General features: G+C 43.3%; 1 protein-coding gene across 3 annotated transcripts in view; it reads right to left on the bottom strand.

The window, feature by feature from the left end:
* The window catches only part of pot1 (protection of telomeres 1 homolog), an 84,985-nt gene that overhangs the window by 32,923 nt on the left and 26,621 nt on the right, over window positions 1–25,441 (bottom strand). For all 3 annotated transcript variants that reach the window (XM_079500968.1, XM_079500970.1, XM_079500969.1), the window contains exons 7-10: window positions 25,227–25,353; window positions 20,748–20,878; window positions 18,966–19,262; window positions 18,137–18,292 (exon numbers count right to left, since the gene is read on the bottom strand). In XM_079500968.1, the coding sequence (XP_079357094.1) occupies window positions 18,137–18,292; window positions 18,966–19,262; window positions 20,748–20,878; window positions 25,227–25,353 (711 nt within the window). The remainder of the gene's footprint in view (window positions 1–18,136; window positions 18,293–18,965; window positions 19,263–20,747; window positions 20,879–25,226; window positions 25,354–25,441) is intronic.

The raw sequence follows: 25,441 nt of genomic DNA, 5'->3' as shown, positions 1-25,441 counted from the left end.
GTCCACATAAAAATGACATTTTAACAACTTTTTAGAAAAAAATCTTCCTCCTTATATAATAATAATAATACGTGATGATCATGTTTTAGGGTAGGGAAAAAAAGCATGGCACTCCATCTTTAAGTTAACAGTCTGTACAACCAGAACATTTAGTAAATGTGAAACTCGTGAAGTTTGAGAAAGTTGTGGTAGTTGTTTGCGTAGAGTCGGTTATATGCCGAGGGGGTTAGTTTCACTGGGGAGGGAGGAAGGTATAGCATAAAATGTAATTTTCACCTGGCGTAATTCAGTGATTTAGGTACTGTGTCGGATCGATGTTAATTTGTGATTACCCAGTAATTCTGGGTAAATAACCAAATGTGTTTCATCCCCCTGTGAATTATCTTACCATCCGGTCAGTAATTAGAAAGGGAAAAACGAATTCAGCAAACTAACTCACTACGGACTGTTAAAAAATTGCTGAAAATGTAGTTCATCCTGAAACTATCAACTTTTATTTGTTCTGGCATTTTGCCACTTGGCTGGTTTATAAAGCCAGCTGCCCTTCACCACTTGTGTCCACAGTGACCATGTTGGCCAGAGGAACAAAAAGAAAGCGGAAACCCCTGGTGTGAACAACAATTTGACTATCTGAGTAATATTAGTTAGTTAGTTAGTCCTCTTCTTCCCGTGTGGGACATAAGGCTTTGACTATCTGCCTCCAGCGGGACCCGGCTTGTGCTGCATGCTGTGCCTCGCCCCATGTAAAGTTCATCTCCTTTAGCTCGGCTGTCACAGTTTGTCAGGTTGTTTTGGGCTGCCCTTTCTTCCTTTTCCCCTCAGGAGTCCATCCTAAAGGGACCTTTGGGATGTAATCCTGGGCCATTCTGAACACATGCCCCAGCCATCAGAATCGGCTGCATTTGATCTCCAACACAACGCTGTTAGTCACCCGGTGACTGATCCTCTCGGCATCTGGCCTGAGAGGATGGCAGATTTTCCTGACGCATCGATAGTGGATCGAGTATAAACCTTTAATCCATTTTGCTACCCTAGCCTAGACAATCTCTTGCTACTCAGCATAAAGGGCTTGACATTCTTGGAAAGCCTGGATGCACATACCTCTAAATATCCCAACAAACATAACTTAAGCCATGTACTTCATTGTAAAATAATTGTGAAATAAGCCAATCTACACGCTCACAACATGCTGGCTCTGAGACTGCGTTCTGTATATAGCCATTTTCCATCATCTGAAACTCCTGACCTTTAAAGCTCTAAATGGACTTGCTCCACCATACATGTCCAGCTGAATAAAAGCATACATCCTCCCACGACCTCTACGCTCCCAAGATGCTGGAAAACTCACAGCCACATACCACAATAAAATAACGGTTGGGGGGGGCAGAGCATTCACACATCGTGCCCCCTGGCAGTTAGAGATGCCAACTCACTAGACATTTTTTTAATCTAGACTTAAAACCCATCTTTTTTCCCTGCATTATGGTTCCCCCTAGTTTCAATGAAACCACTACATTCACCTTGCTCTGCCCTGTGGTTTTAAAACCCTATATGTATTAATGGATTTTCTGAACGTATTTTTTACTCCTATCTGTTGATGATTTATAGCTGTGTCCCATCGCATGGTACTTGTATGTTGGCACATTTTACTATGCTCTACTGCGTTTCCTAGCATGTCGAACTTTCCATGGGTATTCAGAGACCAGTGCTTTTCTAGCCACTGGTAAAAAAGAAGAAAAATGACAAGAAGTAGCAAGTTCCCTGTGGGGGTGTGCCATCAAACGGGTCATGTCTTCTTTGTGATCCCAAACTAAGGACACCCAGCCGAGCAAGCTATGTCTACAACAAGTAATTACCCAGTTGCATCATTAAATACTCGGTGTGTGTGTGAATCAAACAGTGTTTGCCCACATCTGCCTGACAGCTAAGACACTGGCCCATTATCTCGTGAGTATTAGTGCTGCAAGATTTCAAAGTAAAAAAATAAATCTGTACAATTCAAAGACTGCTCTAGGCTTTAACGAACTGGGGCTTAATAATAAAGAAGCCAACAATTCTACCCTTGCCGAGAGACAGAGAGAGAGAGCGAGAGAGACCAAGAAAGATGTTATTTATAAAAGCTAGGATATGGGGGTTTTAAGAAAAGGCGTTATTCAAGATGGCGAGATTCTTCACCCTCGAAAAAAAAGCCTCTAAATGATAATCCTCTCAACGGGGAGCAGGGTAAAAAGATTGGAAATATGTATGCGTCATTGAGATAAAGCACCTCGATTACAGCTGGAGGCTTTGGTGCACATGAGGCTCCATTGATACCATCTTAAATAAATAAATCCACTGTATAATTAAATATACTATGGTGTCTATCCGCAGGCATTACAATTGCTGTACATGCCTCTATAGTGGGGTAGTACACTGTATCGACTATTCCCTTATAAAGCCAACCAAAACGAGTATGTATGACGGGCATAGCGAAAAGATGGGCACATTTTCTTAACCCATTAAGACCCGAGGCCGATTCTACATTATCGTCTCTGTCGGGAGAAAACCTCATAGTGTCCAAAACTGTTCCTTTTCAGGATTAAAATGTGAAAATAACGGTAGCAGATCTACAAGCTCGAAATGAGGGCAAATTGTTGATCTGCTACTCTAGGTACGTTGGTGTGACACCGACTGTAATATGATCAAGTAGGGCGTTAATTAACAACAAAAAAAGTAAAAAGTAAAAAATAAATAAAAAAGTTAAGGTTTCTGCCTGACAGTGACAAAATGCTTTCTGATTGGATTTCTGAAAAACCTAGTTTTGTCAGGCTATTATAGCAGTCCCTGGAGGTCCAGCGTTCAGATGGTATAAATGTGCTATCACTCTTATAGTCTGCTTTGGAGATTTCCCGGTGTCACCATGGCTCTCCATGAATAAAAGATAGCAGTACGTGTGGCTGTCCTTGAGGCCACCGTGGAATCAAATAGCACAGAGTAAAGTCCCTAAGGACAGTGGGAAATCATATGTTGGCCAAAGATCACTGGTCACCGTTTTAACAGAAGCACATCCTTCTTTGTAGCTATCGCTATGCAATGATGACATTTGTAACTATTGATCTTAAGTTGAAATGAGCAAAAAAAATATGATCTGCTCATTCCATTTGTATACATGTTCTACAATCTATTTTCTTGGTCCGCTTTCTAACTTAAATTCAGCATCAGTTGGTTTACATATAGACAGAGAGATACTGCATGCACAATGTCATATAGATAGAGACAACGAACTGTGTGGGCCTTTAAAAGATGAACGTCACATACATTGGAGGAGGGGAGGGGACTGAAGGGGAATGAAGCGTTGAGTGAGGATGCCTCTCCTTAGTCTGTGAGTGTTTGTGCCACGCACAATTGCCTTCTTAAGCGCAATGAAAGATGGCAGCTGTAATTTTTGGGAGGTTTTAGCCTACGGCATTAATCTAATTTTCATCATCTGCGTGGTGTTCAATAAGCGGGAAAAGAAAAGGGCAGCGGAGACCAGGCGTGGGTGGGCAGCTCGCATCAAGTTAGTGTACCAAACAAACTCTGAACATGATAATCGCTGAAGTTTTCATGGCCAGTGCGCTTCTATAGCCAGGAGTTACAGCATGCGACACTGGTGGATTCAAGCAAAAACCAACCTCACTAGTCACTTGTTAGGCCACGTTCCAATCTGTGATTTGCAGTGTTGTTTTCGTCGACAAAAAATGTTCGTCGACTACCTTTTTTCACTGAAATGGAAACTAAATGAAAACTAAGCTATGATGACTAAAACTAAGACTAAATATACTGACAATTTCGTCAACAAATAAAAACTAGACTAAAATGTTAGGGACTAGTGGACAAGAGATCTAGTATAAGTTATTTTACAATTAGTTGCATGCTGAAAATAGCAGATCTACAAGCACACAACGCGTCGCGGGCTTGTAGTTCGGCTATTTTCAGCAAGTGTAAAAACAGTCATTACGACGGCATCAAGGCCCGCCAAAACACATTTTGTTCGACTAAATCAACTGTAGATTTAGTAGACTAAAATTAGACTAACACTAAAACATTCCATGTGACTGAAACTAAATGAAAACTATTCAAGAGACTATGACTAAAACTTGCTGCCAAAAACAACACTGGTGATTTGTAAAACAATTATTACAATATGTAAAATGATGTTTAGTTTTTAATCGGTCTAAACTTTCAGTTCAGTGTTCTCTACATACAGCCAACCAGTTACCTGTGCTTTTATGAAATATCCGAGACCATTAGGGTTTTATGGAAGATGCTTCTATTACTAGTTTGACCAATTCAAATACTCTTATGTGTAACTAGAAAAAGTGCCCTTCCGGGCACAGGTCTCCACCAGGAGGATAGGACTGTGTGAGATGTTTGGCAAAATGTTTAGGAGTAATATAAACATGTTTGTTTGTTTGTTTTTTGCAACAATGTTCTTTTGTTGAGGAAATGCAGAGCCAGATCACTCATAGCATCTCTGAGGATAGAATTCTGGATGAGCAGGACATGTGCAGCATTTTGAACAAAACGGGCCACTCCTGAAAACTTTGGAAGGCAATGTTAGCCAATCAGTGTAGAATCTGAGAAATCCAACAGACTGTCTTGTTCACATGACTACAGAGATCATGTGTACCGATTTGCGTGAGATTTGGATGAAATCTGTGCGACTAACATAAGCAATGTGTTTTGCAGAAATCGGCCTCATGGTGGCGCTATAACCGGTAGATGTGGAGGGATGCAGAGACAATGTTTTTCCATGGCCTCTAGGGAGTGCGCAAACTGCGCATACATAAGTTGTATACAGATCGATGCAGTTATAGCTAAAAACAGGAATTGGCCTGTTATAGCGCCACCATGAGGCTGATTTGGAAAAGAATGAGTGGCATGTCGTCCTCGGCCTAGTGGAAATGTGCATGTATAATTTCACGGAAATTGCACACGGTTTGTGATTTGCGACATTTTGTTCGAAACGGACCAATCATGTGAGCTTTGGAAGCCAATCTTAGCCAATCAGGATGGAAGATGGGAAATGGTGCAGATCCGAGTTGATCACATGACTATGAAGATAGTGTATACCGAATTGTGTGATGTATGGATAAAATGTGTACGAGTAATGTACAGAAATGTGTTTTGCCTAAATCGGCCTCATGGTGGCGCTATAACAGGCCATTGAAGAATATTTGGGGCAGAGGTTCGTTGTTGGCATCCAGGGAGTGTGTGTGCAAAGTTTGCCATGGATCGGGCCAACGGTGCCGGAGATTAGCTGGTAACGGACGGACGGAAGGAAGGAAGGAAGGACGGACGGACACACACACACACACACGGACGGAGTGCAAAACATACTCTCTCCCCATGCCTTCGGCCTGGTGGAGACAATGAAGCATATTGTTAGTTCACGCACGGCACGGGAGTTGCATATGCTTCAGGTAATCAGCTTTCAGTCTGACGATTGCTATCGATGACTATCAGTAAGCTAAAAGTATGTACGAAATGCTTTACTTTCATGCAATCTTGGCTTAACTAGACATGTCCAGACACTTGCTTTAGAGGGTTATGCCTGAGCCCGAGTTATACTTGTTTGTGCTGAAAACATAGGACGTTAATTTACGGAAAAATACAAAAAGGCTAGAATATGGAGATAAGATATTTCTGCCCCGACAGCAACAAAGTAACAGTTGTTTCGAAAAGCCTCACGCCACAAAGTTGAAATCGGAAAAGAAGTGCAGGCTCAGCAATTGGGAGGACAACGTGAGCGAGTGTGTTGTGTGTATACTGTAGAGTACAGGTGAGCAGCTAAACATCTGCCTCGGTTGTGTTTCTGCTGATGGAGAGAGAGAGAGGCCACGACAGCAGGAGGTGGGAGGAAGGCAGACGGATAATTGAGCAATGGTGGAGCCAGGAGAAATTTACAATAAGGGGTTGGACGGGTGAATGTGGGGAAGACAGGTGGGAGTTAGATACGGTGGGGGGAGAGGGTGGAGAAACAGGGGGCAGTTAAATAAGACAGGGATGCAGAATTGTGACACACGCCCAGCGTGGGGGGCTCGACAGAGGGATGAAGATGTGTTGGTGGCACAACCGCTCAGCATTAGGGGTGAACCAGTATGTTTTTCTTCTTTTTATTTTGACAAAAGGTCAGATTGCGATCCCTACTAATTGATAAAAAAAGAGCAGTGATAGAGCATAGCAGTGGTTGTGGTTTTCTGGAACCACAGAAAAAACCCATAGAGATTTACAAAAATATTGATATCAACAGCCATCCAGGAGTGAATGTCTTTCACATAGCTAGACATGGTCTTTCACATAGCTAGACATGGTCTTTGACCCTTTGAGCAGCGCTGAGCCCTTCGAGACGAACATGGTCACCACTGATCACCTCTCGAGAAAGTACTTTATGAAAAGCCAGAGTGAGGCAGTAGCGCATGCAACACACACAGAGAGAGAGAGAGAATTTATCTTCTCAAATTTATTCTATGACATCATAATTATCACAGGGAATGTCCTAGTTGAAAATAATCTTTATTAGCCTAGCCTTTATTTAAGAGTTGTTGGCCATTTGTTTGTCTGTTATTTACTAATATATTCACACACACACACACACACACACACACACACACACACACACACACACACACACACACACACACACACACACACACACACACACACACACACACACACACACACACACACACACACACACACACACACACACACACACACACACACACACACACATTAATGAATTATCTGTCTTTACAGATAAACAAGCCCAAAGTAACAGCTTGAACAGATCTACAAGCTCACAATATTAAATATAAAATGTATACAAGTTAAATCTGACTTGCCTAAGCCTGTAGCCCGTTACATGTATGTTTTTATGAGATCATATCTGTAATATCAGTTATCGGCCAGCAATTAAAGGACCACTTCACCACTTTTCAACATCTCTTCATATCATTGGTCCTCACTAATGTTCATGATAAAACACCACCATTTTTTCCTACTCAGTCTGTGTCTCATAGGAGGGCTTTGGGCAGTTCGGACACCCGTCCACCAGTGACATCATCATTAGGCATATTACTTTTTAAACAAGATTTGTTTTAAAATATATTTAGATGTTTATTATCGTGAGAATGATGGCTTCAACTTTTGCATTGCAACTTTTCAGGAAAAGAAAGCCTGCCGTTTCTATTAGCTTGGATTCACCATCGATGATGTCACTGGTGGACGGGTTTCTGAACTGCCCACAGCCTTCCTATGAGACACAGACTGAGTAGGAAAAAATGGTGGCATTTTATCATGAACATTAGTTAGGACCAATTATAGGAAGAGAAGTTGAAAAGTGGTGAAGTGGTCCTTTAATCATATCGGATATCGGCCAAAATGTCTCATCCCTAATTGCACCTGCTATAGCTATACGTGATACGTCTCTCATCTCATCAATGAAAACTGCAAAGCGTCAGTCCAAGTGTGTGTGTGACTGTGTGTGTGTGTGTGTGTGTGTGTGTGTGTGTGCGTGCGTGCGTGCGTGCGTGCGTGTGTCGATCAGCGTGCTGACGGCATTGCCCCCCTCCCTTGCATCTGTCTTTCTCTCAGTCCCCCGTTGTGCTGTTCCATACAGTATAGCAATCCAGATAAACATCAAACATGTTTGAAAATGATCAGATCAACTGAGGGTTCAGATTGGATCATTGACCACTCATGGATCAGGGGATCGTCCTCACTGCTGCTGCAGAGGCTACTCAATTTCCTTCTGCGAAAACAGTGCTACTAATTTAAATAATTCGCATCGCACTCAGTGTGACTTTTTTTGTGCGGATTTCGGATCTTCAAAACGGACGAAAAAAACGCACTCTGTGTGCAAACTCCTTTAACATCTTTGATTCTGTGAAGAAAGAAAATGTTAAACTCACTATACAAAGTGTAGGCTATTCATTTAATTTAGTATTTCATATAATTATTTATTTTTTCTTCCACAGAATCAAAGATCTTATGGTCATAATTCACCAGGATCCTGAATGGTTGGATTCTAGGCTTAAAATAATTGATATTTTTGTAAATCTCTATGGGAAAAATGAAATTTACCTATACTCCAGAGCTGGGGTTCTCAACCCGTGGGTCGCGGGTCCAAATTATTTTAGGGGGTCCCCAAATTATTAAAAAAAAAACGATTTTTAAAAAATAGCAGACCTACAAGCTCATAGCGCGCCACTTGGTGGCGCGCTATGAGCTTGTAGATCTGCTATATTTCAATAGCTAAATTATAACAATGCTTAAAAACACCAAAAGGGGTTCCCGCCCAAAATGGTTTAAGGTTATTGTAGCAGTCAATTTATATTGGGGGTCGGGAGGGGGCGGGGCGGGGGTCCCGAGACATTGCCAAAGCATTTCCGGGGGTCCCCGGCCAAAAACGTTGAGAACCCCTGCTCTAGAGAGTATAGGTAAATGCACACCAACGTTTTAACTATGTGCTGGTACTATACGCCAGCAAAATTCAACCTCAAACTCAATTCAATACCACGCACGCACTCAATGGAGCTCCATTTATGTTATTTTAATTAGCAATAACTCGACAAGCTGTCCTCATACCCGTCGGTACAATATAAGCAACTACTGCGGTGCCTTCCTTCAGACATACAGAAAAACCCATCATAGTAAAAGGGATAATTACTTGTCATCATGCCAAAGGTGTTACGTACTGTATATAATTACCTGCACTTGTGGAACTGAGAATTACTATTGGGTCCCAACAAAAAGTAGTTAATATAGTGTCACAATAATATAGAGAGAAAATAAAGCGACGCGCTTGTACATTTTGAAAAGCTCTGGCCTAATCAGCGCATATAAAATGTGGGGGTCCTTGAAATTCAAAAGGCCGAAATCTCCCCGTTTCTCCAAGTTTGTGCGGAAGAACGGCCTCATTCAAGGAATAGTTCATCCTCCAAAGTTACTTTTCTATCAATTACTTGATAGAAAAGTACGTTTTGTTTGTGACGGTTTCTTTTGCGGCGAATGGCGAATCCAAGTGTTCTGCCCCCACAGTGTAGTGGTCATATTGCCTACACACCAAGGATGAAGAGAATACTTTATGAATTTACAAGTAAGACGCGCAAACGCGGGAAGCGAACGCAGCTCGTAAATTGCAATAACAACAATTAGAATAAATTATGTACTTTAAAGTTTTTTTTTTAAGTTAAGTTATTTTGTGTGTGTGTGTGTGTGTGTGTGTGTGTTTTGTGTGTACAGCTGCGCCCTCTGGTAGCAGGCGGGTGGTGTTACAGCGTGACACACACACACACACACACACACACACACACACACACACACACACACACACACACACACACAGACAGACAGACATGTTCTGCTAGGTCTCATAGTTAGTGCTCACTGCATTCGCAATCACTGCGTTCGCAATAAACATAGTGTGTAAGTTGAGCATTATTTTGGTCCTGGTGAACAAGTACTGGGAGCTGACTGATGGTATAGGTGTGGTGCTCCACCTCTGCAATCTCCCAGGTGTCTAGTACATTGTAACAGGGATAGACTCCCGCGTTCTGGCCAATACTGACAACAGTCCTCTCCAACCTACGTACTTACTCACTTACTAGTTGCAGCCCTAGGTGAATGGTTGGGGGGGAAGCCTCTTTGGCACTGCAGCACAAATGTAGTGTCAACATGCAGACTCCATCCATGCCGATATCAGTCAGTGTGTTTCTACAATGAACGTTGCGGTCAGTAGACTGTAGCGGAAAACCAGGGGAACCCAGCTGTGCTGCAGCCCGGAGGCAATGGTGTGTGATTCTACATCCAGAACACCGACAGAGTTGCAGCATGACTGGATATGGAATGTAACTGTGCGCACGCGTGTGTGTCTGTGCACAATCGTGCCCCATGGAGACACAACACTCTGATGGATTACAATACTTAACTTATTCCTCCTGCCTTCTCTCTCTCTCTCTCTCCCCCCCTCTCTCTCTCTCCCCCTCTCTCTCTCTCTCTGGACACATCAGCAATTCAACACAGTATCACTTCAGAGGAGACTGATAGATGAGAAGGGGGGGGGGGGGGGGGGGGGGGGGGGTATAGTGGTGGTTAACTCATCTACTGTGAAGAATTGGAATTCACATTGTGAAGCAACCCGTCCACTGCAAAGCAATCCAATCACAATGGCTGCTGTCAACCATTCAACCGTCATCACCGTTCCCGAGTCAAAGAATATGTGAAACGTGTATTTATATTAAAGCTTTGTAATAACTCAATGACGCAGTCGTGACACCTTATATAACCCCCACAATGGGTTATAATCATTATTTTCTACATGATTGGTCTATACGCCACTACAACCGGACACTTAAAAAAATGGCGATCTATAACCACTTACAAATCTCTCTATGGTCTTGTGCTGTCACAACACTTTTATAGCACATTATAGGTTCAAACAATGTGTCACTGCTTTAACTATCCTATAATCATGACACCCCTGCATACAGTATGTTCCCACAATGCTTCAGGGCAAAATCTATTACTATCATGATTTCTGAACGGTCTTATAATAACTGCAACATGGAAACGTGTCCTCTACTTAAACTCAGCCCGGAAGGAGAGAATACTAATAATACAATATTGAAGAAAGAAAATAATTCTCAAAGCAAATTAATTAGAGCGTTTCTAATTATTATTATGAGATGTGTGTGTGTGTGTGTGTGTGTGTGTGTGTGTGTGTGGGGAAGAATAATGAGTCAGCCTTTAAGTGCCACATGGTCACGTGGTTCATGAGGACAGAAATCAAAGTGACACCGAGAGCAAAAGAATCCCTGCTGCTTGGCTGGCTGCGCTGAGGCCAGGGCTTTGACTAGAACACTGTGAAGCCACGTGACAGGCAACATGAAAGGTCCAAGGACAATTAAAAACACTACATCAGGTTCCATTTTGGAGAAGTGTCCACAGTGTCCTGGAAGCAGTTTTTGGTGTTGACATTCCTTTTGATTTTAAAACCATGTATCTTGCAGATCTGGAAGGACTTCAATTTGCAAAGCAGGATCAGTATCTACTGAGGGTACTGCTGGTGGCATCCAAAAAAGCCTTAACAAAAAAGTGGCTTACAAATGTTATACCAACTATGAATGAATGGATTGATTTAATCTATAGTATATTTATTATGGAGAGAATTACATTCAGCTTCAGAGGTCAAGTTGAAGTCTTCACAGATAACTGGTTTAGATGGATTACTCATGTTTCTACCATAAGACCTGATTTTGTATAGATTCAGTTAAACATGTTTAACCTGTATATGCACCTGTTTGAGGTACTTATGTATTATGAATGATCATCAATAGAGAAGAGAGGCAGACATCTCCCCTTGTGTGTATTGTACGTATATTGTCTTGTTTTGTTTTCGGTTGTATGTATTGTCAATTGTCAGTCGTTTTCATGTATGTTTGATTAAAATTCAATAAAACGTAAATTAAAAAAAAAAAAAAAACACTACATCACATCAATGGTACTGTGGAAAACGCTTTCCTATGAGGCCACTTTGGGATGGACACACACACACACACGCACAGCAAGTGGGGTGTCTAATCTTCAGACGTCCCAAAACAAAACTGATAAGACTACTTCTCAGTGATTTCACTTAATTCAAATATCACTTATTTTTTTGTTTTGTTGTGATAAGGAGTTCCTCCCTGTCCCCAGTTAACCCCTGGGGGTCAAAGAACCTTAGGTTTCGTTTTTGGCTAGGTGGCCCAGGCTTCATCCAATCAGAATAGAGAGGGGCCATCCGCCAATCATGATCGAGCGGGGGCGGGCCTTGGTGTGTGTGCTGTTGGCCTGTCGCGTGTCCCCCCACTGTAGTGCGTGCATGTGCACATCTTGTTACCGGGGCGGACCGGGGGGTTTTCCAAATCACCCAAATCACTCCTTTAAGCCCCATGACCCACCTAATTCCAACACGCTTTTGCTAGTTTTAGAGGGCTCATGATTCAGGGTAGAAGACAGGGTTAAGCAAATATCAACAGGATTGGTATTTACAAGTGACAGAGACAATGCCCTCAATACCCTCATACCGGTCAAACCACTCCAAAGTGAGTGACAGCCACAACACTAGAGCTACTGTACTACACTGATCTGGTACCACCCAGATTATTTTGAATCTCACTTTCAGTAGGTGTGAGGGCCACGTAGAAACTCTAGTAGTTGAGGGTAGGGAAGGATAGGGAAAAGAGCAGATCTACAGGCTAGCTCCTCAACGAGTCACATCACGACGTGTTGTGAACAATTATGTGGGACACGTGTAAAATACAGTGTTGGTTGGTGGTTAAACAACTGATGTGAATACAAAGCGAAAAACCCAGTTGAGAAATGCTGCTTCAAAGACATTATTCTTAGCGTTGTAGTTGTTGTTTTTAAACAATCAGAACCGACACAAAGCTAAAAGACAAATTGAATCAGGGGCCAAAGCTAAATTTTCCTGAACAAAAAGTAGTTGGATGGAAAATATAAGGTAAAACAGTGATATAAATATAAGGTAAAACAGTGATATAAATACAAGGTAAAACAGTGATATAAAGCAATGAAAGTATGAAACCACCACGTTTCAATTGATTGACGTTTCACAACCCCCCAGCTGGGCAACACACACTTGTGAAAGAATTGTGAAAACTAATTGGGTTTGGTGGAATATAGCATTCTATTTCAGTCACCCCCATTATCACTGTTGATGTGTGATGGTACATGGCAGATGATCAGAGATCTCCGACTACTGACATCTACATTCAATGAATAGGATAAAACTGGGTGGAAACCATTCCGTTTGGAAACATAACAGCATCACAGAATCAATGTAAAGACAATGTGAAGGGTGCCAGGGTGGTCCGTCATATACCAGTGTTAATTCTGTTTCTGTTGACTGAAACTTGGACTACATTTATCACTGAGGAAAACTAAATAAAAACTAAGCTATGACGCTATTATACTGACAACAAGTGTAAATCAGATTTTAGAATAGACTTTAGAATACCCACCTACAGTGCAGTGTCTTTACTGTGTGTGTGTGTGTGTGTGTGTGTGTGTGTGTGTGTGTGTGTGTGTGTGTGTGTGTGTGTGTGTGTGTGTGGTTATACAAGTGTCTGTACAGTATGAGCAAGGATGGGGATGGACACATCCATGTTTTTTTGACCCCATAAACACATAATTAAACCATGTCAGTCACAGCTCCTTAACATGTTACATACCCCCCACACCCATTGTGTGTGTGTGTGTGTGTGTGTGTGTGTGGGGGGTGCATTGAAAATGCACTTTACAATTATGAGGTGGCACTATTATTTAAACTTCACCACCACCAGCTAGCCACCACAATAATATCATTGTTGCAATTTGTACTGTATATTACAATTTGTACTGTAAAATGTTAAATATACCGTACACATTGCAATAATGATATTGTTGTGTTGACAAATGTTGTGTTTCATATGAAGGACCCATTACCCTAATGGAAACAAGCCATAGTGCTTTCTTGGATTATAAAATCCTTTTAGCAGACCTTGTATGGAGGTATATGCACCTAAAAGCTGGGCTCTCAACAGTCACGTGATTAATTTAGAGCCAAATCAAAAGCAGTTGAGTTGCTTATAAGTTGTAAAAATAAGTGCAGACAAATTGATTTGGCTCTGTACTTAACGTGATTCATAAAATATCAGACAGAAAGACGTAGAGTCATTGGCGTTCTAAATTAACACCATTAACAACAGTTGTACAATATGCCTAATAGCTCTGTAAATGTAGTTTTTATTTAAATTAGCAGAGCTCATACATACAAACAACGCGTCCAAAGTACTAAAATCATGACGTTGTAGTCACTACGTGGAAGGCTAGTTTCTGCCGTAGTAGGAAGGGCTGCGACGGCAAGCAAGTCCCTAATGATGACAAAGCCATCATTACGCCTCTGTCGGGTGGAAACCTCCAAAACTGTTACCTTTCAGGATTCACATGCAAAAACAGCAAAAGTAGCAGATCCACAAGCTCAAAACGCATCACGTTTTCGAGCGCGTGGATCTGCTACTTTTGATACTTTTGTGTGACGCTGTAGTATCTTCAAGTAGGGCGTTAATTTACCACTAAACACAAAAAGTTAAAATATGGAGATAAGAGATTTCTGCCCGACAGCAACGATTTACAGCCCATTCATGAGGTCACAGTCTCCACCGCCATGTGCCGTCAAGGCTGAGTGGGAGGGCACTGCCCTGCCCCACTTCCATCCGTCCGTCCGTCCGTCCGTCCGTCCGTCAGCACACATGGGGAGACGAGTACCAAGATAATTGTCTGCGTATGCTAATGCATTGTCCAATTATTACATAACCGATAATGCGTCGTCTCCATCTCCGGCTGCCGATTAGTAGTATCACTACGGCGAGGAGAAGAGGATCAAAGTGGGAATTAGACATTCTTCAAAAGGGACGAGGGAGGCACAAAGGAATGAGGGTAAAACGATGACTGCAGATTGGAGGATTTTTATCTATTTTGTATTCAGAGATATTATTGTCGGTCGGGTGCAGAGGAGAAAAAAAATGAAAAAAAGAAGAAAGAGCAAGGTTGTCCCGAGGCTCTCTGAGCAACAGAGAGTGCAATGAGTAATTGCGTTTGGGTAGAACGTAGAGAAATGTGTTGGAAGACAAAAGGCAGAGAGAGGTGGAAACACTGCATGACAGATCTACGGAGTTATAAGGACGGATTGCGAGGAAGGAAAATTATTTACTTTAGCTTGTTGCTGATTGTGCAGCGTTATCAACCCTTGGGGCTGATACAGTATGAGTTATCACTCTCTCTCTCTCCTGTCCTTTTTGTCCCCCACCCTAGGGCAAAGAAAGACTGGGTGTCATGAAGATGTAATATGAGTTTTTGTCAATGTTTTGCCTATTAATGCCTAAATGGGACGCTAGGTTGTGTTGTAATATTAAGGGGTTTCCAGGGCCAATATTAGCAACAAGCACCCCTAGTCATTTTGTATTACTGACTTTTTTCACAAATTTATTTTGTTCCATTCTTTCTCAAGCTGCAGTGTCTGACTGAAACGTTGGAAGTGTGACTGACTAACTGGCCGACTTTCTGTCTGCCTGTCTGTCTGTCTGGGGAGCTATAATCAGGAGCCAAGTCTCCTCACCTCACCTATCCCGTAACCCCGGAGGGTCGTTGGGGCACCACAGACGATCTGTTGACCAGCTGACCATTATATACAAGGTGTTTTACATGGAAATTCCACACTTATTTACATGCACCCTGGCATCCCTTTATTCTGGGGCTTAAAATAGCTGATCTACGAGCTCACGTAGGGACGCCTGTGACCTAACACGTACTCCTACGGGCTGGTCAGCAGGGAGTGTTGAATCACCATTTTTTCACGACGTTATTGGTGCTAGCACCAATCACGTCACAGACACACAACTTCAGGTTGTACCGTGCTCCGTCCTTGGGACCACGCCATGGACAGATGGCCCACATCTTAAATGGTTGCCATGTATACAGGGGCCTCTACATAAGTAGACATGACAGAATAGTGGATTTGATATCTAAAGATATCTCTTCCATTTCCAGGTCCTCCATCATGCTGTATAGCATTCTGTTAAACCAAGCATGTTTAGCCTGTGTATAATGATGACTCAGTGTTCTGTAAAGACCCCTGATGTCTTTGTTGTAAATGAAACCATAGCTGTGTTCATTCTCGATGTTGGCTGTACCTTTGACTACAGCCTGGAGGAAGCCTTTCTAACCAAGTGCTGACTGACATGGTCTGCTAGAGCAGACCATGTCACAGCTGGATATAGATGTAAACGTTTAGTTTTTATCTTTGGCAGCCTAGGGCATGTGCACAAGTTGGTTGTGAGGTGCTTACAATTGGCCGTCCTCTCCAAAAGGAGGGCCAAGCAGTTAGCAAGGTACTTCTCAGTTTCAGCCATTATAGGTAGCCGCTCAATTTGGAGGAGGCGTTGTTTCCTCTATCCATGATTTATGTGTGACAAGTATGTCAACTATACTGTATGTAGCAATGTTTGCCAGCCTTCTGTTCTATGCACATTGTAACTGGCTGCTCTCCCATTGTCTGACTGCACTGGCAGTGTTTATGTCCTGTGTACAAGGTATTCCTGTACTTCTGATTATGCGGACATAAATAAACATTTCAAGTGTGTGTGTGTGTGTGTGTGTGTGCGTGCGTGCGTGCGTGCGTGCGTGCGTGCGTGCATCTCAGATGTTCTGGCTAGGCGACTTCTAGTTTTTCTAAATCTGATTACATGGTGGTGGATGCCAGGCGATATTTTCATTCCGGTTCATTTCCGGTTGCATCTGTCTCCTAGCTACCTAGTATCATTCAAATGTTGGCGAAGAGAGCGCTCTGGTGTAATCACTGCGAAATCACTAGGGGTGTGCATCTCTCCCTTACAAGACGATTCGATACGTATCGATACGCATGGGCTACGATGCAATTCAGAGACGATACATTTTATATACAGAACGATTCGATTCAGTGCAATTCGATACGATTTCGATTTTGGGGAATTTGATGCGATACGATACGGTGCGATCTGACACATTAAACCTTTTTAGATTTTTAATTTGAAGCTAGATCTATAAAGAATAGGGTTGGGACTTGATTAAAAAAGGCTTAAAGAGGCTTAAAGAGGCTTTGTGATTAATTAATTAAGTGTTGAGAACGCTATGGACCAGAGCTACAGTAGACTAACGTTAGCTCCTATGCTAGCTAGTAGCTACCCTTGTCAACAACACCACCACCACCCAGATCGGGTGGAAGCCGCTGATATGTAGCTGTGTAATAAGCACCATAATCAATCATATCAGGTTTTATTTCTCAATAATGACCCACTCCTGATTGATTATCCCCTGCATATAGCATCTTCACCATGCTATGGCATCAGGCTGTTTTGTAAGCACACCACAACAGGTGCAGTTATTTGAACTGTGTGAATCTATACTCGCTGGCTAGGATTTGGCAGCGATCCGTTCACAGTTTGCCCACTCAAAGGTCAAAACGAAGGCACACATTCAACCAGGCCCGGAATAACAATGGAACTTACTGGAGCTTAAGCGCCAGGGCCCACAGCTTGCAGGGCCCTATGCGAGACTATTTCAAATAAGTACAGCTGTTGCTTCTGTCTAAACCGTATTCTTGAGTCACCGATTTCAATGTAACGCAACACAGGAACCCCAGCTAGTGTTTTTGGTCGTCCAACAGTTTCTTAACCACTCGGTGGGAGGAGACTCAAAGATAGAAGATCCAGCATTGGGGAGCAGCCTTATAACTCTATGGGAGCAGCCTTATAACTCTATGGGAGCAGCCTTATAACTCTATGGGAGCAGCCTTATAACTCTATGGGAGCAGCCTTATAACTCTATGGGAGCAGCATTATAACTCTATGGAAGCAGCCTTATAACTCTGGGAGCAGCCTTATAACTCTATGGGAGCAGCATTATAACTCTATGGGAGCAGCCTTATAACTCTATGGGAGCAGCATTATAACTCTATGGAAGCAGCCTTATAACTCTATGGGAGCAGCCTTATAACTCTATGGGAGCAGCATTATAACTCTATGGGAGCAGCATTATAACTCTGGGAGCAGCATTATAACTCTATGGGAGCAGCCTTATAACTCTATGGGAGCAGCATTATAACTCTATGGGAGCAGCCTTATAACTCTATGGGAGCAGCCTTATAACTCTATGGGAGCAGCCATATAACTCTATGGGAGCAGCCATATAACTCTATGGGAGCAGCCATATAACTCTATGGGAGCAGCCTTATAACTCTATGGGAGCAGCCTTATAACTCTATGGGAGCAGCCTTATAACTCTATGGGAGCAGCCTTATAACTCTATGGGAGCAGCCTTATAATTGGGAGCAGCGGCGATAGTGCTGGCGGTGCTCTGTACACACTGAACATTCACTGGGCGCTCAAACGCAAAAAGTGTCGTTCTTGATTGTGTTACGCACACGCAAATCAAATGGGCCCTTTGATTTGGTGTGATTTGGTGTAGCGCCAGGGCCCTCGAAGGGGTTGATTGGGCCCTTACAGACCCGGTGGTGGTGACTATAGTGAACTCTGACCTGTAACTCGCTGGCCGTCAGATGGTGGTTGTCCCAGACCACAAGGTTGGCTATGAGGTTCTCCTGGTCCTTGGAGCGGCAGGAACGGCCCTCGGTGACGCCCGGTTCCGCCATCACCTTCAGTAACAGATGAGGACTCTTGGTTCCGTCCCAAACCTGACCGAAGACACAAGAAAATCTAAAATGGTGATTCTGAGGCCCACTGGTGGGCGGTGAGGATATAGCAAGTAGGTCTCTTAATACTAAAGTACAGTAGGTCTCCAAACACTAAAGCAGTCGTTCTGATGTTAAGGATCCCCCAATTGATATTACATTTGGCTGCGGACCCACACCTGAAAATGTTTTGTGCCAAGGACCCCCAGGAGAGAAGATTTATGTTTTTTGAATTATTAAAAATGTATCAAACATTTGTTATGTTTTCCAAACATCTTCAAAGAGTCATAGAAATTATTATCTAACTGGTGCCCGTGACGCTCCTTTTGACGATTTTGAATTTGAATCCTGAAAAGTAAAGTTTTTGGACAAATGAGGTTTCCATCCGACAGAGGGGGATCCGATCAAAATGGGGGATCCTTGACATTAAAGAGAGTGGAAGACGGTAAAGACGGTGATACTAAATGACTAGGTGCTGCCTGTTGCCAATATTGGTCCTGGGAAGCTGTTAATCTAACATAACCTGCGCGTAAACATACAGTACTGTACAGTTCACAATACAGTATAGTCACAGTACACAACTGGATGAATGCATATTATGTGTATGGTAGAGCAGGGGGTAAAATAAACTGCGTTTTGGGATGCAAAATGCACCCTATTTTAATCTCTGCATTACCTTCAGCAGGGTGCGGCGGGTGTCCAGTGGGGCTTTGGCGAGCAGCTGGCAGGTGAGGTTAAAGTATGTTCCGGGCTGCACCGTGGCCAGCGTCACCCGGCTCTGCATGGTGGGGTCCAGGTCCTGGGTGGCGGCCCAGGCCCGGAGCTCCTCCACCACCCGCCGGTCGTCCGGGCTGAACTGGAACGTCTTGCTGGTGGCGTTGGGGACCATCTCGCTGCCCACCGCCCCGTCCACTGTGACCGCTGAGAAGCCGTGCGTGCTCAGCAGAGTGATGCAGTCATTGAACCTTTGTACCTTAAAAAAAGAAAAGTACGGTAAGTGATATATTTTGGTTATTTTTTTAAAGGTTAAAGCACTATATCATAGTAACCGCTGCTATAGAGTGTTTGTTCAGTAACAGTAGTCTCCCAGTCTCTCCAGCTCTTTAACTCATTGTCATTTCACGCTAAACCGCCATTGGCGTACAGTATACGCCATTTGGTGTTTTCAGTGTTTACAATAGAGGGCACTCTTCCGTAACCTGGCTGTGAGTTAATCTACAGCTTCTGGGTCAAAGGACAAACGGGAAAAAACATGATTAAAACAAATCCAGATGGGATGGTATAGTATAGAGGGTATGCGCATGCATAGTTAAAGGTATATTCAGTCATTTCACTTAATTCAAATATCACTTTTTTTGTTTTGTTGTGATAATCCTCCCTACTATAGTGTGCTGACCATATAAGGAGGTCCTCCCTGTCCCCAGTTAACCCCTGGGGTCAAATAAACCTTAGGTTTAGTTTTTGGCTGGGTGGCCCAGCCTTCATCCAATCAGGATAGAGAGGGGCCTTCCACCAATCATGATCGAGCAGGGGCAGGCCTTGGTGTGTGTGCTGTTGGCCTGTCGCGTGTCCCCCCCACCGTGGTGCGTGCATGTGCACATCTTGTTACCGGGGCGGACCGGGAGTTTTTTCAAAATCAACCAAATGAATGCTCCTTTAAGTGAATGGGAAATCGAGTGGCAAAGTGAGTGGAAAAGTGAGTTTAACGTCGCTTAACATAGTCTAATGCAATCAAATAGGACTTTTCTGTTTGGATGTATGGGCTGTCAAGGCCAGAAAGACACTCAGTAGGCGCTCCCGCATAACTTCCGGGTATGATGATGATGATGTCACGCGCAAAGCCTACTATTATAGGGTTTATAAAACTATGTTTTTCTCTGCTTTCTGCTCTGTGTTTTTGGTGAAAACAAGCTACCGTATATTCAACTGCCAATAACTAAAGAACGGAACCACATAAATGCATTTTCTATTCAATAAAAGAGCTGAGAGACATGGAGATTCCTGTTACCGAACAAACACTAGCCCTAACTCTATCGGAATATAGAGCTATTTAACACTAAATGCAACACTTGTTGCATGCACACAGGCTGTGAGCTTGTAAGTCGTTTATGTTGGGCGAATGGCAACGTTGTACGACGGAGCATAAATGAGTCGCAACAGACAGAGGGACAGGAAGAAGACAGACACTGATATAAAGAGTCACATAGATACTGTAGATACACAGAACAAAATATTGTTCTCGGGCATTTTTTTGTAAATGTATGCCCTACTTGGTCATACTACAGTGTCACACAAAAGTATCAGTTTTGGTCATAATGAGGTTTCCACCTGACAGAGACAATAAATGTTGAGTTCTGAAAAGACTTACATTACATTACAGACTACTACTACTAAATCCTGGCAACTAAACATAACGTTTACGAGTAGAAAAGCCAACTAGCTTTAATGGAAGCTGTACCTTGACTCTGTGGAGGCGGATAATGTCTCCAACTTTTAAGATTTTGGGGTGATCGACAACATTGTCGCGGAAGATGTTGCACACCACCTTTGCATCGGATCGATCCATCACCTTCACGGTGGAGCAGTAGCCTGGAGCAGGAAAAGGGAATCTGTCAAACCCTGCTGAGAATAATACGTACACACACACAAAGCTAAAGATTGCACACTCTGAGTTCACACTATAGCAGCTACAAAGATACACGCTACTATTATTTTTCCAATGGAAGAAAGTGACATGAATGTACTGGAGATGACCTGGCCTAGCCAAATGAATGTACTGGAGATGACCTGGCCTAGCCAAATGCAGATGCACTCGCCTGCGGCAACTACTGGAAAGATGTGATATAGAAGATGGCCGGACACGAGGAAGAAGAAGCGACATGAAGATACAAAGATACATCCAACGTCAACAACTACACAAACATTGAGCTGGTTTCAACTTCAGTGATACTGGCACACATTATGACAAGCAGTATGAGCACTTGGCATGGCTGATGGTTGAACATCTTTGTGTCTTCTAATGCTACTGAGGAACAGCACCAATAACCCGTCCAGCTTGGCTCACCAGTTATATTATATTGTTGCTGCCGGACGGAAGCCTTGTACCTTTCGTCGACAGGTGTCGGGCAAAAACAGCTAATCTACAAGTTCACAACAAGTCACGTTGTGAACTTGTAGATTGGCTAGTTTCTATTTCCTGAAAAGTAACGGTTTCCAGTTTCCACCTGACAGCAACAATGGTTTCCGAATATGGCTACAGCACTAGAGCGGGGCAGCTTGTGGTACCACAGTACTGCCAGTTCTAAGAACACAATATGGCTACAGCACTAGAGCGGGGCAGCTTGTGGTACCACAGTACTGCCAGTTCTAAGAACACAATATGGCTACAGCACTAGAGTGGGGCAGCTTGTGGTACCACAGTACTGCCAGTTCTAAGAACACAATATGGCTACAGCACTAGAGCGGGGCAGCTTGTGGTACCACAGTACTGCCAATTCTAAGAACACAATATGGCTACAGCACTAGAGTGGGGCAGCTTGTGGTACCATAGTACTGCCAGTTCTAAGAACACAATATGGCTACAGCACTAGAGCGGGGCATCTTGTGGTACCACAGTACTGCCAGTTCTAAGAACACAATATGGCTACAGCACTAGAGCAGGGCAGCTTGTGGTACCACAGTACTGCCAGTTCTAAGAACACAATATGGCTACAGCACTAGAGCGGGGCAGCTTGTGGTACCACAGTACTGCCAGTTCTAAGAACACAATATGGCTACAGCACTAGAGCGGGGCAGCTTGTGGTACCACAGTACTGCCAGTTCTAAGAACACAATATGGCTACAGCACTAGGGCGGGGCAGCTTGTGGTACCACAGTACTGCCAGTTCTAAGAACACAATATGGCTACAGCACTAGAGCGGGGCAGCTTGTGGTACCACAGTACTGCCAGTTCTAAGAACACAATATGGCTACAGCACTAGAGCGGGGCAGCTTGTGGTACCACAGTACTGCCAGTTCTAAGAACACAATATGGCTACAGCACTAGGGCGGGGCAGCTTGTGGTACCACAGTACTGCCAGTTCTAAGAACACAATATGGCTACAGCACTAGAGCGGGGCAGCTTGTGGTACCACAGTACTGCCAGTTCTAAGAACACAATATGGCTACAGCACTAGAGTGGGGCAGCTTGTGGTACCACAGTACTGAATATGGCTACAGCACTAGAGTGGGGCAGCTTGTGGTACCACAGTACTGCCAGTTCTAAGAACACAATATGGCTACAGCACTAGAGCGGGGCAGCTTGTGGTACCACAGTACTGCCAGTTCTAAGAACACAATATGGCTACAGCACTAGAGCGGGGCAGATTGTGGTACCACAGCACTGCCAGTTCTAAGAACACAATATGGCTACAGCACTAGAGCGGGGCAGCTTGTGGTACCACAGTACTGCCAGTTCTAAGAACACCATTTTCTCAAACTTAAAGTGTTATACAGTCCAATGGCACTCCCCAGAATTTTCTGCAAAAAAACATCTCATTTCCAGTGCACGTCGTGTCGCTCTATGAGTTTGTAGATATGGCCTTTTTGAAAAAAATACAACACCATTGATAGTAAAAAAGAAATTTAGAAGGCAATCAGACTCAAGTGGTCTTGAAGGGATAGTTCAGATTTTTTTAACTTAAGCTGTATGAAATACTTGCCATTATAGTGGTTGCAACTGTATTCATTGATTGCCTGAGTCCCGTGGTGGGAGTTCTGCTCTGGTTTTGGTGAAATATTAAGGTCATTTTGTGGGGGGCACAGGGGGCCACGCATTAAACGTACATTAATCCACAGAACTAACGTCATTTGTATTGTTGGCCCATTTCTAAAATATTAGTGCAACTTTCGTTCATTTTTAACCACTGGTCTAGGACAGTCCAAAGTTGTGATCGGCATTAGACCCCAAACTCAGGGTTGGTTTGGGATTTAATTTAGAGCATCATTTGATTCCCTGTGAACTAAACTAACTTTATCTACGTGATCAGATTAAATTACTTGATTCATTGGTTACCATTGCTCTGGGAGGGTAAACAGCTGGTCCATTTGAATACCTAATTTACCAAAAGACGATTAAAGCCTAATTACGGCTTGCTTAAACAAGTTGAAAGATTAGAATCCTAAATACTGCTCAAGTTGTAAACATTGCTAATAAGACTGTCTCGTGTGTGTGTGTGTGTGTGTGTCATAGTGTGTATGCGCGTGCGTACGCTTCACAGTCTCATTTTGGCAGCCATAAGTCTCTTGAAACTCTGGGCTTTGCCTTTGAGAGTGCAAGGCTGTGCATAGCTGCCTGAAAATTGGAATCGGATGGACAGCTGCTTATCGTTACTGCTGGTGCCTGCCTAGGTTTCATGACTTTCATCACTCTTTCCTCCAAAGCACTTGCCTTTCATGGCTCTTTCCTCGTCTACACACCTGTGTGACAGTGTGATAATGGCAAAATTCCACAGTGGTACTGCTAACTATACCCACACAGTCGATGGCTAAAAGACTTCGGCTGTGGCGGCTGTGGCTCAGGAGGTAGAGCAGGTCGTCCAATGATCCATGGGTCGGCGGTTCGAATCCCAGCTCCTCCTGTCTACATGTCGAAGTGTCCTTGGGCAAGACACTGAACCCCAAATTGCTCCCGATGTGCTGGTTGGTACCTTGCATGGCTTCCGCTGCAATCGGTGTATGAATGTGTGTGTGAATGGGTGAATGTAATGCACAATCTATGTAAAGCGCCTTGGATAAAGGCGCTATATAAATGCACCATTTACCATTTACCTCACTAGCTTGTGTCTAGGAAAATGTCCTACAACAGGTATAAATGGTGCATTTGTGGCGGAAGCCATGCAAGGTACCAACCAGCACATCGGGAGCAATTTGGGGTTCAGTGTCTTGCCCAAGGACACTTCGACATGTAGACGGGAGGAGCCGGGATTGGAACCGCCGACCCATGGATCATTGGACAACCTGCTCTACCTCCTGAGCCACAGTCGCCCCATCTATTGCAGCATTTAGGTTTGCCAGCAAAACACAAACTGGGCCCGTCCTTCTTAGACTAATGTAGTGTTTCCCAAACAATGGGTCTTCCATCTCCGCTTACATGTAGTGCCAATAGGTCAGGACCCATCTCTATGTATCCAGTTTTTAATGTTTCATTCACACACTGTCTGTCTGCATTCACTGTGCTCATAAATCTGAAACTGCACATGGACAAGCACTGACTGATGAATATTTTTCCCCCAAATGTAATCCATCAAGACCGCCATCTAAATCAGTAGTTCTCTAACTTTTTCTTGCCCCACACACACACACACACACACACACACACACACACACACACACACACACACACACACACACACACACACACACACACACACACACACACACACACACACACACACACACACACACACACACACACACACACACACACACACACACACACACACACACACACACACACACACACACACACACACACACACAATAAGAGGTTTCTGGGCAACAGCAACGGTATCTAAAATGGCACAGATGCTTTCCAGGACTCCAGGTCTTAAATGCATTAAATGGTTGTTTGAAGAAAAGTTTTAGAAAACCACCACATTCCTGAGGCAGATTCTACAAATGCCTTTACTTTTAAATCAGTAGTTCTCAAATTACACAGTAATTGGCCACAGAACCCCATCTAAAAAATGTTTTATGCCAGTGACCACCAGAAGGGAAGATTTGTGTTAAACAAAACAAAAAACATTTTCAGTATTTTTCTAAAATATTCAAAAATGGCAGATGTACAAGCTGCGCTGTGAGCTTGTACATCTGCATTTTTTGAGAACCACTGTTGTAAATCCTGAGAGTTTTCTGAAAGACTTTGAATGGTTGTTTGTAGCACCACATCATCACTGACCCGTTCCGCTGGTCTTAAATGGTTGTTTGTAGAAGACCACCACGGCATAGATGTTCACTACAGTTCCCACTTTCAAGTCAGCCAGTGACACATACGTGTACTTCGGGTTTTTGGATGGTTGGGACACCTGAGGAAAAAACAAACAAACAAACGCATCAGCATGATAGTATACACCGTACTGCCACGGTTCTCAATGTAAGGTCTGCAAAATAATT

The sequence above is a fragment of the Electrona antarctica genome (genome assembly GCF_951216825.1).
Source record: "Electrona antarctica genome assembly, chromosome: 5".
Classification (NCBI taxonomy): domain Eukaryota; kingdom Metazoa; phylum Chordata; class Actinopteri; order Myctophiformes; family Myctophidae; genus Electrona; species Electrona antarctica.
The sequence above is the reverse complement of the archived record's forward strand: the minus strand, read 5'-3'. Positions and strand labels throughout refer to the sequence as shown.